This window comes from Hyperolius riggenbachi, chromosome 1, assembly GCF_040937935.1.
Source record: "Hyperolius riggenbachi isolate aHypRig1 chromosome 1, aHypRig1.pri, whole genome shotgun sequence".
Taxonomy (NCBI): domain Eukaryota; kingdom Metazoa; phylum Chordata; class Amphibia; order Anura; family Hyperoliidae; genus Hyperolius; species Hyperolius riggenbachi.
In genome coordinates this window covers 107,190,102-107,205,889 of record NC_090646.1, presented here as the reverse complement: position 1 = coordinate 107,205,889, position 15,788 = coordinate 107,190,102, and the positions used below count along the sequence as shown (strand labels likewise).

Genomic DNA, 15,788 nt, shown 5'->3' with positions numbered 1-15,788 from the left:
CACGCTCAGATTGCCCTCTGACCCCCCCTTATCAATTCACCAGTGCATTAATTACATCTGTTCTTCCCTGTAATAACCCACTGATCACCTGTCAATCACCTGCCAATCACCTATCACCCATCAATCACCCCCTGTCACCCCCTGTCACTGCCACCCATCAATCAGCCCCTAACCTGCCCCTTGCGGGCAATCTGATCACCCACCCACACCATTAGATCGCCCGCAAACCCGCCGTCAGATTACCTCCCAAATGTATTGTTTACATCTGTTATCTTCTCTAAACACCCACTAATTACCCATCAATCACCCCCTATCACCAACCGTCACTGTTACCTTTCAGTTTAGACCCTAATCTGCCCCTTGCGGGCACCCAATCACCCGCCCACACGCTCAGATTGCCCTCAGACCCCCCCCCCCTATAAATTCGCCAGTGCATTAATTACATCTGGCCTTCCCTGTAATAACCCACTGATTACCTGTCAATCACCTGCCAATCACCTATCACCCATCAATCACCCCCTGTCACTGCCACCCAACAATCAGCCCCTAACCTGCCCCTTGCGGGCAAACTGATCACCCACCCACACCAATAGATCGCCCGCAGATCCGACATCAGATCACCACCCAAGCGCAGTGTTTCCATCTATTCTCTCCTCTAAACACCCACTAATTACCCATCAATCACCCATCAATCACCCCCTATCACCACCTGTCACTGTTACCCATCAGATCAGACCCTAATCTGCCCCTTGCGGGCACCCAATCGCCCGCCTACACGCTCAGATTGCCCTCAGACCCCCCCTTATCAATTCGCCAGTGCAATATTTACATCTGTTCTCCCCTGTAATAACCCACTGATTACCTGTCAATCACCTATCAATCACCCATCAATCACCCCCTGTCACTGCCACCCATCAATCACCCCCTGTCACTGCCGCCCATCAATCACCCGCTGTCACTGCCACCCATCAATAAGCCCCTAACCTGCCCCTTGCGGGCAATCTGATCACCCACCCACACCAATAGATCGCCCGCAGATCCGACGTCCGATCACCTCCTAAGTGCAGTGTTTACATCTGTTCTCTACCCTAAACACCCACTAATTACCCATCAATCACCCCCTGTCACTGCTACCTATCAGATTAGACCCCTATCTGCCCCTAGGGCACTCAATCACCCGCCCACACCCTCAGAATGCCCTCAGACCCCAGCCCTGATCACCTCACCAGTGCATTGCTTGCATCTATTCCCCCCTCTAATCACACCTTGAGACACCCATCAATCACCTCCTGTCACCCCCTAGCACACCTACCCATCAGATCAAGGCCCCAATTTGCCCCGTGTGGGCTCCTGATCACTCGGCCAAACCCTCAGATCCCCCTCAGACCCCCTTCCGATCACCTCCCCAGTGCATTGATTGCATCTATTTTCCCCTCTAACCACCCCCTGAGACACCCATCAATCACCTCCTGTCACCCCCCTAGCACTCCTATCCATCAGATCAGGCCCAATACAACCTGTCATCTAAAAGGCCACCCTGCTTATGACCGGTTCCACAAAATTCGCCCCCTCATAGACCACCTGTCATCAAAATTTGCAGATGCTTATACCCCTGAACAGTCATTTTGAGACATTTGGTTTCCAGACTACTCACAGTTTTGGGCCTGTAAAATGCCAGGGCGGTATAGGAACCCCACAAGTGACCCCATTTTAGAAAAAAAGACACCCCAAGGTATTCTGTTAGGTGTATGACGAGTTCATAGAAGATTTTATTTTTTGTCAAAAGTTAGCGGAAATTGATTTTTATTGTTTTTTTTTCACAAAGTGTCATTTTTCACTAACTTGTGCCAAAAAATAAAATCTTCTATGAACTCGCCATACACCTAACGGAATACCTTGGGGTGTCTTCTTTCTAAAATGGGGTCACTTGTGGGGTTCCTATACTGCCCTTGCATTTTAGGGGCCCTAAACCGCGAGGAGTAGTCTAGAAAACAAATGCCTCAAAATGACCTGTGAATAGGACGTTGGGCCCCTTAGCGCACCTAGGCTGCAAAAAAGTGTCACACATGTGGTACCGCCGTACTCAGGAAAAGTAGTATAATGTGTTTTGGGGTGTATTTTTACACATACCCATGCTGGGTGGGAGAAATTTCTATGTAAATGGACAATTGTGTGTAAAAAAATCAAACAATTGTCATTTACAGAGATATTTCTCCCATTTAGCATGGGTATGTGTAAAAATACACCCCAAAACGCATTATACTACTTCTCCTGAGTACGGCGGTACCACATGTGTGGCACTTTTTTTTACACCCTAAGTACGCTAAGGGGCCCAAAGTCCAATGAGTACCTTTAGGATTTCGCAGGTCATTTTGCGACATTTGGTTTCAAGACTACTCCTCACGGTTTAGGGCCCCTAAAATGCCAGGGCAGTATAGGAACCCCACAAATGACCCCATTCTAGAAAGAAGACACCCAAAGGTATTCCGTACGGAGTATGGTGAGTTCATAGAAGATTTTATTTTTTGTCACAAGTTAGCGGAAAATGACACTTTGTGAAAAAAAACAATTAAAATCAATTTCCGCTAACTTGTGACAAAAAAATAAAAAGTTCTATGAACTCACCATACTCCTAACGGAATACCTTGGGGTGTCTTCTTTCTAAAATGGGGTCATTAGTGGGGTTCCTATACTGCCCTGGCATTTTAGGGGCCCTAAACCGTGAGGAGTAGTCTTGAAACAAAAATGACCTGTGAAATCCTAAAGGTACTCATTGGACTTTGGGCCCCTTAGTGCAGTTAGGGTGCAAAAAAGTGCCACACATGTGGTATCGCCGTACTCGGGAGAAGTAGTATAATGTGTTTTGGGGTGTATTTTTACACATACCCATGCTGGGTGGGAGAAATACTTCTGTAAATGACAATCTTTTGATTTTTTTACACACAATTGTCCATTTACAGAGGTATTTCTCCCCCCCAGCATGGGTATGTGTAAAAATACACCCCAAAACACATTGTACTACTTCTCCCGAGTATGGCGATACCACATGTGTGGCACTTTTTTGCACCCTAACTGCGCTAAAGGGCCCAAAGTCCAATGAGTACCTTTAGGATTTCACAGGTCATTTTGAGAAATTTCGTTTCAAGACTACTCCTCACGGTTTAGGGCCCCTAAAATGCCAGGGCAGTATAGGAACCCCACAAATGACCCCATTTTAGAAAGAAGACACCCCAAGGTATTTCGTTAGTAGTATGGCGAGTTCATAGAAGATTTTATTTTTTGTCACAAGTTAGCGGAAATTGATTTTAATTGTGTTTTTTCACAAAGTGTCATTTTCCGCTAACTTTTGACAAAAAATAAAATCTTCTATGAACTCACCATACTCCTAACGGAATACCTTGGGGTGTCTTCTTTCTAAAATGGGGTCATTTGTGGGGTTCCTATACTGCCCTGGAATTTTAGGGGCCCTAAACCGTGAGGAGTAGTCTTGAAACGAAATTTCTCAAAATGACCTGTGAAATCCTAAAGGTACTCATTGGACTTTGGGCCCTTTAGCGCAGTTAGGGTGCAAAAAAGTGCCACACATGTGGTATTGCCGTACTCAGGAGAAGTAGTATAATGTGTTTTGTGGTGTATTTTTACACATACCCATGCTGAGTGGGAGAAAGATCTCTGTAAATGGACAATTGTGTGTAAAAAAAATTAACAAATTGTCATTTACAGAGATATTTCTCCCACCCAGCATGGGTATGTGTAAAAATACACCCCAAAACACATTATACTACTTCTCCTGAGTACGGCAATACCACATGTGTGGCACTTTTTTGCAGCCTAACTGTGCTAAGGGGTCCAAAGTCCAATGAGCCCCTTTAGGCTTTACAGGGGTGCTTACAATTTAGCACCCCCAAAATGTCAGGACAGTAAACACACCCCACAAATGACCCCATTTTGGAAAGTAGACCCTTCAAGGTATTCAGAGAGGGGCATGGTGAGTCCGTGGCAGATTTCATTTTTTTTTTGTCGCAAGTTAGAAGAAATGGAAACTTTTTTTTTTTTTTTTTTTTCTCACAAAGTGTCATTTTCCGCTTACTTGTGACAAAAAATAATATCTTCTATGAACTCACTATGCCTCTCAGTGAATACTTTGGGATGTCTTCTTTCCAAAATGGGGTAATTTGGGGGGTATTTATACTATCCTGGAATTCTAGCCCCTCATGAAACATGACAGGGGGTCAGAAAAGTCATAGATGCTTGAAAATGAGAAAAATCACTTTTTGCACCATAGTTTGTAAACGCTATAACTTTTACCCAAACCAATAAATATACACTGAATGGGTTTTTTTTTATCAAAAACATGTTTGTCCACATTTTTCGCGCTGCATGTATACAGAAATTTTACTTTATTTGAAAAATGTCAGCACAGAAAGTTAAAAAAATCATTTTTTTGCCAAAATTCATGTCTTTTTTGATGAATATAATAAAAAGTAAAAATCGCAGGAGCAATCAAATAGCACCAAAAGAAAGCTTATTAGTGACAAGAAAAGGAGCCAAAATTCATTTAGGTGGTAGGTTGTATGAGCGAGCAATAAACCGTGAAAGCTGCAGTGGTCTGAATGGAAAAAAAGTGGCCGGTCCTTAAGGGGTAGAAAGCCCTAGGTCCTCAAGTGGTTAAGGCCGCTATCGAAGCATCCTGGGCCTCCATAACACCTGAGCAGTGCCACAGGCTGATTGCCTCCATGCCACGCCACATTGAAGCAGTCATTTCTGCAAAAGGATTCCCGACCAAGTATTGAGTGCATAACTGAACATAATTATTTGAAGGTTGACTTTTTTGTTTTAAAAACACTTTTCTTTTATTGGTCGGATGAAATATGCTAATTTTTTGAGATAGGAAATTTGGGTTTTCATGAGCTGTATGCCAAAATCATCAATATTAAAACAATAAAAGGCTTGAACTACTTCAGTTGTGTGTATTTGAATCTAAAATATATGAAAGCCTAATGTTTATCAGTACATTACAGAAAATAATGAACTAATGAACTAATATATAATATCACAATATGCAAATTTTTTGAAAAGATCCTGTATATGTGATGTTAAGCTCTCCCATGCACACGCTGCCCCCTAAACACACACACATTTTTGTCCCAAAAATATGCCAAACGCTATGACACCCGGATTTGCCGACCACCCAAAGTGCCCCCACCCCCTTCCCCATGCAGAGCTCTTGCTCTGACTTGTCAGTATTCCCAGCAGCTTTCTTAACTGGCCACTTGCACCCCAGTTTTACTGTTGTGTGACTGCAGAGAGCCTGGAACTCCAGTGGCCATGTTGGAAAGTGTCCGGGAACACTAGAGGATACAAGCCAGAGTGAGGACACATAGCTGTACGTGCTGAAGCACCCATGCGGCGCACTGTGGATTGTGAGCCCTGCACAGGTCACCCGTGGTATATCACCTGCGGATATGCCAACCCCCCACATTACACCTAGAATCCTATCTCCGGTGATCTACAGTAACAAACTAACATTACTGTTTTAATAATATTATTACCCTGGTTTGGGTCGCAATGTTTTTCAGCACACTAAATTTTTTATTAAACTTTTACCTAACACTAACTTCAAACCTACAGTTAACACTTATTTAGCCATGGATATGCCCAAGTTATGTCTTCTACATGTCTAACTGTAATCTATATCTCTGCTGTATGCCTAACCCTAAACTACATTCCACCTATATCCCTATAAGGGATGGTTGGAAAATTTCCATGGAATTTCAATTTCTGAGTTTCTGATTGGAAATGGGCTTACCACGACGGAAATCCAGTATTTGGCAATCAGTATTTGAAAACCGGCATTCCCGTGAAAATATTGAATTACCCCAACTCGGAAATTTAAGCCCAGTCATAGAACTTGGAAGCATTGGACCAAATAGAGAATGCAGAATTTTTCTGTGGAAATCTGATTATCCCAGTAATTTTAGGCCATTCTTGCACTGTTAATGGCACAAGCCTCAAACCTGGTACAGTTGGTCATTGGGTCACTGGGGTTCAAATTCAGAAAAAAGGCTGGAGCCACAGGCAATCAGATTTGTTTCATTTCAATGCAAATTATTGATGCCAAAGACCGCAAAGCTCACAAACTAGGTAATTGAGTAATTGTGCGTTAGGGCAGTGCTTCTCAACATTTTATTGGTATGTACCCCTTTTAAAACCCTGTATTCACCAAGTACTCCCTAGCATAGTAAACATTATCACAAGTACCCCTTGACAAATATATATTTAATCGTTGTACATAATAAGTGGTTCTAAACAGTTTCCAAGCATTTACTATTGCTTTTAACCACTTGCCGACCGCCCACTACCTATGGGCGTCGGCAAAGCGGCACCCCCAGGACTGCGTAACGCCGATCGGTGGCGGAACCTGGGGGACTGAGTAGCCGGGGATCACGCTCATAGATGCGCGCACATCCACTGGCATTAGGCTCCACCCACCTGCGACGTCAACCCGCCGGCCAATTAGCAGTGCCGGCAGGTTGTTAACCCTGCGATCGCCGCATACAAAGTGTATAATACACTTTGTAATGTATACAAAGTGTATTATACAGGCTGCCTCCTGCCCTGGTGGTCCCAGTGATCGAGGGAATAACAAAAATCGTACAGCAAACCACACAGTGTGTGGTTGAAATTGGCATGAAATGATTCTCAATTGGCATACAGAATTTTGTCAATTGGAATGTTGAATTTTACAATTGTATTTGAAGAGAGAAAGTGCCTGAATCGGCCAGTTTATGGGAACAATTGATAATGACCTTCTGATTACCTATGATCTCGCAAATCTGATCAAATGATCACATCTGAGGAAAATATTGTACTGTTAATGGGAACCTGCCCTTACCCGTAACTTACAATTGCTGTGTGAGATACAAAAGATTATACTTCAGGCCGAGGCCTACTGAAAATGAAACAAAATGTGTAAATTGTGTGTTCCTAGGAAATGCTTGACATCATGAAGGCAATTTACGACATGATGGGAAAATGCACATATCCCATTGTAAGGGAAGATTCGCCAAAACAGCACGTGGAGATTTTCTTCCAGGTAATGTATTTCTAAAGATTACTACTAGAGATTTACATGCAGGCATGGGGATATTTTTCTTGTAATACATAACAGTAAGGGAGCATGGTGGGAGATTATTGCCACTGTCTGCAACATTACTTATGCTCTGCCACTTGTCTGGTAAGCGGCTGCCACTTGCAAACATGGGTAATACTGTACTAGGAATGTGGGGAGAGAAGAAAAGGAGAGAAAAAAGAAATTGATGTGGTAGTTATTCCATATAAGGGTGCCTTCACACCTAGTGCCTGAGCCCACTAACACAGTTGTGTGACGTCTGCGTTTCAGCATCTATAACATTGATGTGTTGCTGAAAAGCGGACACAACTGTGCACAACTGCGTTAGTGGGCTCAGGCCCTTATCCCTGCGTTTTTCTGGCATTTTTTGTACGTTTTATTACATGGGTGATTCTGCTTTTTGGGATTTTTCACATCTAATTCTCCTTTTTTCACGTTTTTGATGGGATTTTCACATTCCGAGTTTTCTGTGTATATCAATGAAGGTAATTTACTTTAATTTGTGTTTGTAATTAACTGTGCATTCACATGCAAAATTTGACATTTGAAAGGCAAGATTCTCATTTCTATTGACGTACATTGTATGCAATCTGCATGTCTCCCTATCGTATATGAAGGGGGCCTAAAGGTTTTTCCGGCAAAAGACATGTGGATGTTAAAGGAACTCTATAGCGAAAAAAGTAAGCTATTAAAATGTGACAGAACCGACAGGTTGTGGGCTAGTCCACCTCCTCATGGGGTATTCTCAGGGTTTACTTTTTTTTTTAAAAGCATCTCCTGAATGGTAGTGGCTAAATCTAACTGCCAACATAGTAAGATACCAGTCAGCCTCCCTACTCACTTGCACACTATTTTGGCAGTTGAACTGAGCACCTGCCATTCAGGGAATGCTTTTGAAAACAAAGAAAACCCAGAGAATCCCCAATGAAGAGATGGACTAGTCCAGAACCTGTTGGTTCTGTCAGATTTTAACTGCTTATTTTTTATGTTGCTGTAGTGGTCCTTTAAAGAGGAACTCCAGTGAAAATAATGTAATAAAAAAGTGCTTCCTTTTTACAATAATTATGTATATATGATTTAGTCAGTGTTTGCCCATTGTAAAATCTTTTAAATCCCTGATTTACATTCTGACATTTGTTACATGGTGCCATTTTTACTGTTGGCAGGTGATGTAGCTGCTGCATGCTTTTTTGGTAGTTGGAAGCAGCTGTAAACAGCTATTTCCCACAATGCAGCAAGGTTCAGACAGGAAACTGCCAGGAGCACCACAGTCCTCAGAGTTTCTTCAGAGTGGGAGGGGTTTCACCACAATATCAGTCATACACCATTTTTCATGGGAAAGGGGGTATCAGCTACTGATTGGGATGAAGTTCAATTCTTGGTCGGAGTTTCTCTTTAAGCAAGAACTGTTGTAAGCTTGCATGGATACGTTTTTTTTTCCTGGAAACAGATGAAGAATCCTTTTGCGTTTGTTCCACTAGTTAAGTGCTGATAGTGGATGTTTCTCAAAGGCCGATTAGCAGTAAAACATCTCCTGTTTGTCGGAAAGCTTCAGTGAAATGGCTGTTTCAAGGCTTATATCTGATCTCATGTGCTCAGCATGTGCTACAGGCAAGGCCAGATTTATACTTTTAGCGCCCCTAGACCGACTTTCTCCTCCATGTACAGCAGCATCCCCCATTCCATGTGCAGCCACCCCATCCTATGTGTACTATCTATGTACAGCAGCACCTCTTTCATGTACAGCTCTCTTGGGAAGCTTCACCCTTGCCATGAAGTGTTGGTACCCATTTGCAGTCTCCATTTTATATTTCCAGCCTTCTACTCCACGTGCAGCCACCCCTCTTCCATGTCAAGCCGCCTCTTTCGGTTGCTGCCGCCCAAGGCCTGTGCCTGTCTGGCCTTTCTAGAAATCCGTCCCTCACTACAGGGGGAAAGAGAGAGCAATCTATTTGGAAAGCACTCACCATAAGCACTAAGTAAAGGATGTGCAGCACAGCCATGCCTGAGATGGCAAGGAGGGAACACCAAGCCACTGTCCTAAAAGTTTTTAATGTGTAAATGCTCGGATGGAAATGTAAGTGTAAACATGAGATCGTGTCATTATTGCATTATTGCACTCCTAATTATTCTTCCCATTCTATATTTTTCAGAAGATGGACATAAATAAAGATGGAGTAGTTACAATAGAAGAATTCATAGAAAGCTGCCAAAAAGTAGGTATTTTTTTTTTATCAAGGCAGACCACTCAAATGTTTTGCCATGACCTGGATTGTCCACCACAACTGCGGTCACAGTAGACACTGAGGGGCTGAATGAACTGGTTCCTTAGGCCCAGTTTGCATCTCGGTCAAATGATTTTCTGCAAGCGTGCAGAAAAGCGTTTGACAGCGATCAGCGTTTTTCACCCCCGCAGGCGAACACGGAAGTATGGCGGTAAATGACCAGGGTCGCCTCAAATGATTGATGAGAAAAAATAGGTATCAAAACATGGCACTTGCACAAATGACGGTAAATGTGGGGAAACATTTTTGAAAGGGAGCACGTAAACGCCGAGCGTTACAGCTGTCGTTTGCAGCCCGGCACGGTCCGTGTGAACTGGGCAAACAGATGTCAGAGCTATAGCTGATAACTGACAGTTCAGCTGAGAGAAACATTTGCCACCAAAATCCTAAGCTGCATACACACACACACAATTTCCCCACAATTTGGTACAGCCGCCAGGATCTAAATTGGTGCAGCTGGCCCCACTGCACTGCAGACACACTGCTAGGCAACAAGTGAGCAATCATTCTATGTTCATGAAGAAGGGAGGAGGAACAACAGAGGCACTTGCTCAGGCTGTGTGAGGAGAAGAATGATGGACTCGCTTGTTGATTGTTGCTTAAGGATCCAGCACGCCAGATCATTAAAGTGGGATAAAACTCTGACATACAATTCAATAAAATCTGTTTTTCTACTTTTTATTACCCATTCAGTTATCATATTTGCTTTTGTGCAAAAGTTAAATTGTGTCTACAAATTATAAATTCCCAAAGCCCAGTTCATCTGCTCTGAAAGCTGCAATTGCAATTTGTTGCATAGCTGCTATATTTATATATTAAAATCTATCTAGTGATCACTTCTCAGCTCTTTCTGCTCCTCAGCTCAGTACAGCTCAGTTTTGGCAATTGATAATATTTACTAAATGTATCTGGTAAAGGAATGTAAGCAAAAGATGATGTTATCACCTCTTCGGATTCAGCCAGAAGCTGCCCACTGAAGCAATGAGTTTTCCATGGAAGAACAAAGTGCTGTGTTTAACTGCTGTTCTGCTGCAAAAATGTTGTGGTTGTAGATTTTATGCTGTAAATAATCTCTTAGAGCACAGGTACTGAACTCCAGTCCTGAAGGGCCGAGGTCCTCACAGATTTTTGGTACACCTCAAACTAATTGATGAGACTGAGGCCTCGCTCACATCTAAAATCATAATCACAAATGTAAGCGTTTTGCGATTTTGTGGGTTTTGTCCCCTCCCGGCGCTCCAATGCACGCTGCGTTTTTGGTAAAAGCGTTTTAAAGTGGTTTTGTGAGTGTTTAGCGCTCTTCCTATACCTTCCATTATAGCAAGAATGCCCCCAAAATGGTACAGGCACCGCTTTGCGGACCGCAACGTGCTGCTATGAAACTTCTCATAGAGATTTATTGCACAAGCGTTTTGTGGGAGATTTTGAAAATCGCCTGTGCTGGAAAAAAGGGCAAAAACACCCTTAGTGTGAACGAGCCCTCAATCAGGAAAGGTGTGCTTCATCAGGTAGAACACAGTTCTCTATGTCTCAATCCAGCTTAAACACTGGCATGGACTTGGCCCTCAAAAACTGGGGTTCGACACTTGTATTATAGCAAAGAGGAAATAATGAGTTCATACCACTTTAAGTGACCTCGGGGCCACCTGTACAAATGTTAGATTCTTGGCCTAGAAGGCCCGGTCTGATCTTCTCGGCAGACAACAGTCCAGTGTGTGTACAAGGCTTTAGTCTTCAATATGCCTGATGGTGATAACAGAGACAACCTGTGGTCTTTACTTGAGGAACACAATTGATTGTCAAGGTCCTAAAAACTGCAGGTGGTACACAAATACGAAAAGCCTACTAGCGCCAAATACTTTTTAGAAATGCACTGTGGTGGTTGACTGTGAAAGAATGTAAACACAGAAAATGCTTTCTGTTACTGTTTTAATAAGGGGCTAATTTAAAGAGGACTATTATAAAACACAAATAATAATCTGTATTATTAAAACGATGAAAAAAATAGAAAATTCAAATGGCAAAGCATCATTGAAATGTCTACGGTTTAATGAACTGCAGCAAAAAAAGCCATAGCTTTTAGAATTGGTTTATGGATTTAATATCAATAAAACGTGAGTCAGTATTAGCTTTTAAAACATCAAACACAAAGTTGACTTGTACGGCCTCACCGCAGGCTACAATGCGGGGGGCTTCAAAGCCAAGACATGCTGTGAGAACTCATGCCGCTGACCACAGAAGAAAACCCCTCTATAAGAAACATACTCTGGCATGGCATTAGATGTGGTGAGATATTTCTGGGAATATTCCATTAATTTCTAATAGAAATCAGGACTCGCTGTTTAGTCTGCTTATGTTCACACATCATTGCACTGCTATGTGTTGAAGGGTTCACTAATGGGGGAGAGAATTGGAAGCACAGCAGGAGTCGTGGACCTTATTTATCAGTGTCTTGAAAAGAAAACCACAAACGCTGCTTAGTGCTTACACCATCCCCTGCCTTCTCTTTACCCCTCTACTGCTAAATGTATAATTCTTATTCTTTTTTTTTTTTTTATTAAACACCATTAATTTTCCGGCATATCAGATGCACTTCTTTCTCCCCCCAACATCTTATATGCCAAATACAGGGAGTCACTGACTTATGAATGCCCGCCAATATGAACCGCCGGCCCCCCACAATTTTGGGGACCCTCTGTATTGTCCCCATGTGTCCTCCTTTGTTTCCCTGTATCAACCTCTGCTCCCTCTGCATAGTTACAAGCAGCGGCAGCACGGATCACCTGATCCATCGGCTCCAGCAGCAATACGAGACCTCTCCTCTCCTTCACAGTTCCCCTAGTGCCAGCTTCTGCTGATGATCAGCAGAAGCCGGCACTAGGGGAACAGTGCGAGAGAGGAGAGGTCTCTTATCACCACTGAAGCTGTGGATTTGTTGAGCCACGATGCTGCTGCCTATAATTGTACACGAGGGAGCCGAGTGGAGACAAGGCGGAGCAGAGGGGACACACACGAGGGATTGGAGGGGACACATGGGGACAAAAGGGGACATATGGGGACAGAAGGACACACGTGGGGAACAAGATTGGACATATGGGGGACAAAAGGGGGCAGATGGGGGACAGGACACCCCTGGTTTTGCCCTCTAAACCTAGGTGCATCTTATAGTCTGGAGCATCTTATATGGCAAAAAAATATGGTATACCTTTCCTTGCGAACCTACAGAAATCGTAAAGAGGGTTGATGTCTGCATTTGGGAAAATACCAAAGTCATACGAAAACTCGCAAATCCTGCTCTGGAAAACGAGGACCCATTATCTGCATTGTACAAGTCCGCAGAATTGTGTGAAAAATGTGCACAAAAAAGCCGCTAGATTCTCAGACAAGGGGACCCCCACCGACCACCTCTGCCAAGTACCATTGTACAAGTGTACGCAAATTAAGGGTGCCCTTCATTCTCGAACTATTCCCTCCTCTTTAATAAAAGCTATGCTCTGATGCTGCATTATTCTCATACTTCAGGGACTACAAATTTAGGACAGGGTTACCAGTCCAAAATGTATCTCTGTGTTTTACAGACTACCACCAAATAATGGATAATCTTGAGACATCGCTGTATAAGTAGTAAACTACATGCAATGGCAACATGATCTAATTTTTGAAAAAAACAAGGGTATATGGTAAATTACCAGTAAACTTAACAGTTTAAAAAAGTCCTTCAAGCACAACTCAATGCAAAACAATTTTATATTTCAAATGTGGATCTGGGTTATAAAAACCATGGATGGAAGCTCTACTCAACTTACTCTCTGCTCCATTTTGCCTCCTTACACCTGCTTCAATCTATGGGGATTATTCTTCAGTCTATGGAAATTATTAAAACAAATTCGAGGTGTAATTTTCCCAGCAGCAAACTTATTATTATGTAGTTTTTAATCTCATACTTTGCATCTGTTCTCCCTCTCACTTTGTCCCCCCCCCCCCCCCCAGCTATTATTCTCCTCTATTGGAAGTCATTGTGGTTGGTGACACCATTATCCAGTGGCGTAGCTAAGGGGCTGTGGGCCCCGATACAAGTTTTACAATGGGGCCCCCCAAGCACTCTATACATAACAATTGATACGGCGCACCAAAACCTGCCAATGGCAACTACAGTGTTAGAGGTACAAGAAGGGAACAGGGAACAGTTTGTTAATGATTACCACTATTCAAATTATTTATAGAAGTGAATATTATGATCACAGGACCAATAAAGAGCTAATACTGTAGTTAAGGGAGGGCCCTTTGGGGCCCCTCTAGCCCAAGGGCCCCGATGCGGTCGCTACCTCTGCACCCCCTATTGCTACGCCCCTGCCATTATCCTAGCGAGTTAAAAGCACAGTGAATGGTGTCACCTTCCCATTTGGTTGAATACTTTCAAGGTGTTTTAAAGTTTATATATATATATATATATATATATATATATATATATATATATATATATATATATATTATAACTTTAGCGCCTACCTCACAGGGAGCAAAATAATATTTATCTGCTTCTGCGCTGCGGGTTTCCTCCATGCATTGCAGCCACACACTTTGTGCTGCCAACCTCTAGCTCCTGATCAGGTGACTCGCCTTGGTCATGTAGGAGACCAGCAGCGCTGGAGCAGGTAAGTATTACACCCACTCTATGTGTTACTCTGCCTGTGGGTATGAAGAGGAAGGATGAGCTATCACTGGGGGTCACAGGGTCTATTGTTATGCCCCTGCTTACAGCAGCCCCCCTAAAAACTGTTATGACAAGAAGGGCAGGCATTTTTTTTTCAAAGCCAAGTTTTATTGAGTTTTTATTTTTACAACAAAAGCTGGCCAACGGGCTGACACAAAATACACGTAAAAACAACACGTCTACAGCAGAACAAAGACACCCCCATTTACAAATCCCCAAAGAGTGCACAAGCACACCTTTACAGGGCTTCATCTAGAACTTAAAGAGGAACTCCAGTGAAAATAATGTAATAAAAAAGTGCTTCATTTTTACAATAATTATGTATAAATGATTTAGTCAGTGTTTGCTCATTGTAAAATCTATCCTCTCCCTGACTTACATTCTGACATTTACAACATGGTGATGTTTTTACTGCTGGCAGGTGATGTCACTTGGAGGAGATACTACTTGCTTTTTTGGCAGTTGGAAACAGCTGTAAAAAAACGGTTACTTCCCACAATGCAACGAGGTTCACAGACAGGAAACTGCCAGAACCATAGTCCTCACAGTTTCCTATGGGAGGGGTTTCACCACCATATCAGCCATACAGAGGCCCCTTATGATCCGTTTGTGAAAAGGTATAGATTTCTCATGGGAAAGGGGGGGTCAGCTACTGATTGGGATGAAGTTCGATTATTGATCACGGTTTCTAATCAAGGTCTATGAAGGGCAGGCATTTTGACTTTACAGTGACCGTTTAATACAAAATGTTGAATCTCCTTTCTCTTCCCCTTTTCAGGATGAAAATATCATGTGCTCTATGCAGCTGTTTGAGAATGTGATCTAACCCAGGCACAAGCAAAGGGCAACAGACATTTGATCTATTTTTGACAATAATGTGAAGCTGCAATTTTCACCCTCTCATCAATAGACTGTTCGGCTTCATACCAAGTCATATCTTATGCAAAGTAGCTTTTCTATGATGCCTTCCAGAATTCAGGTCCCATGATGACAGGTTACAGTGCTCAGCGGTTCTTTTCATGCTTTCTATATTCCGCCATTGAGAGGTATCGGTTCACATTCTGCTTCTCCTAGGTTCCAGCCTACAGCCAATCAATGTCAGCAATTTGTTATTACGTTGTTACTTATTATTCATATGCTTATTTATTTCATATAAATTGGTAGATCTTATTTATTTTGGTTATGGAATTAAAATTTAGGTCTCTATCCATAACACTGCCTCAGTCTCATTCTTGTTTGAAGGTTTTCATTTGCATCCCAGGGTAGATTTGCTGTGAAGTCTGTCTCCATTATGGGGATTGGACTTTCTTTCCATTAGGCTACACTCACAGTGGTGTGTTGCAGTGAAGAGAAATGGCTGGAAGGCACCACTGATAGCAACCTTTACAGTGCGGCTGGTGTGCCACACTATGACAACGTGTGGCTTCGTAACACACTGCATGCAGTGCATTACCCCAAAATGCAGTGAAGCATATTTTTCAGTGACTGTATGCTTTACCGCATGCGACGCAACACCCGGATAATGGGCGGCACCACTTCCCGATCCATTGTGGTCCATCTTTCAAAGGAAAACAACGCCCACTGTGAGCGTGGTCTTACTCCATAAATGTTCACGTGACGTGCCTGCTGGAGGCAGCTGTGCTTCTCTTGGTACGTA

General features: G+C 42.9%; 1 protein-coding gene across 5 annotated transcripts in view; it reads left to right on the top strand.

Annotated features, from left to right (window-relative positions):
• The window catches only part of KCNIP4 (potassium voltage-gated channel interacting protein 4), an 895,743-nt gene extending 880,456 nt beyond the window's left edge, over positions 1 to 15,287 (top strand). For 4 of the 5 annotated variants that reach the window (XM_068267783.1, XM_068267773.1, XM_068267764.1 and 1 more), the window contains exons 6-8: positions 6,992 to 7,096; positions 9,286 to 9,348; positions 14,910 to 15,287. In XM_068267783.1, the coding sequence (XP_068123884.1) occupies positions 6,992 to 7,096; positions 9,286 to 9,348; positions 14,910 to 14,957 (216 nt within the window). In that variant the 3' untranslated portion in view covers positions 14,958 to 15,287. The remainder of the gene's footprint in view (positions 1 to 6,991; positions 7,097 to 9,285; positions 9,349 to 14,909) is intronic. The other variant, XM_068267791.1, reaches the window with a different exon arrangement.
• Positions 15,288 to 15,788: the final 501 nt, after the last annotated feature.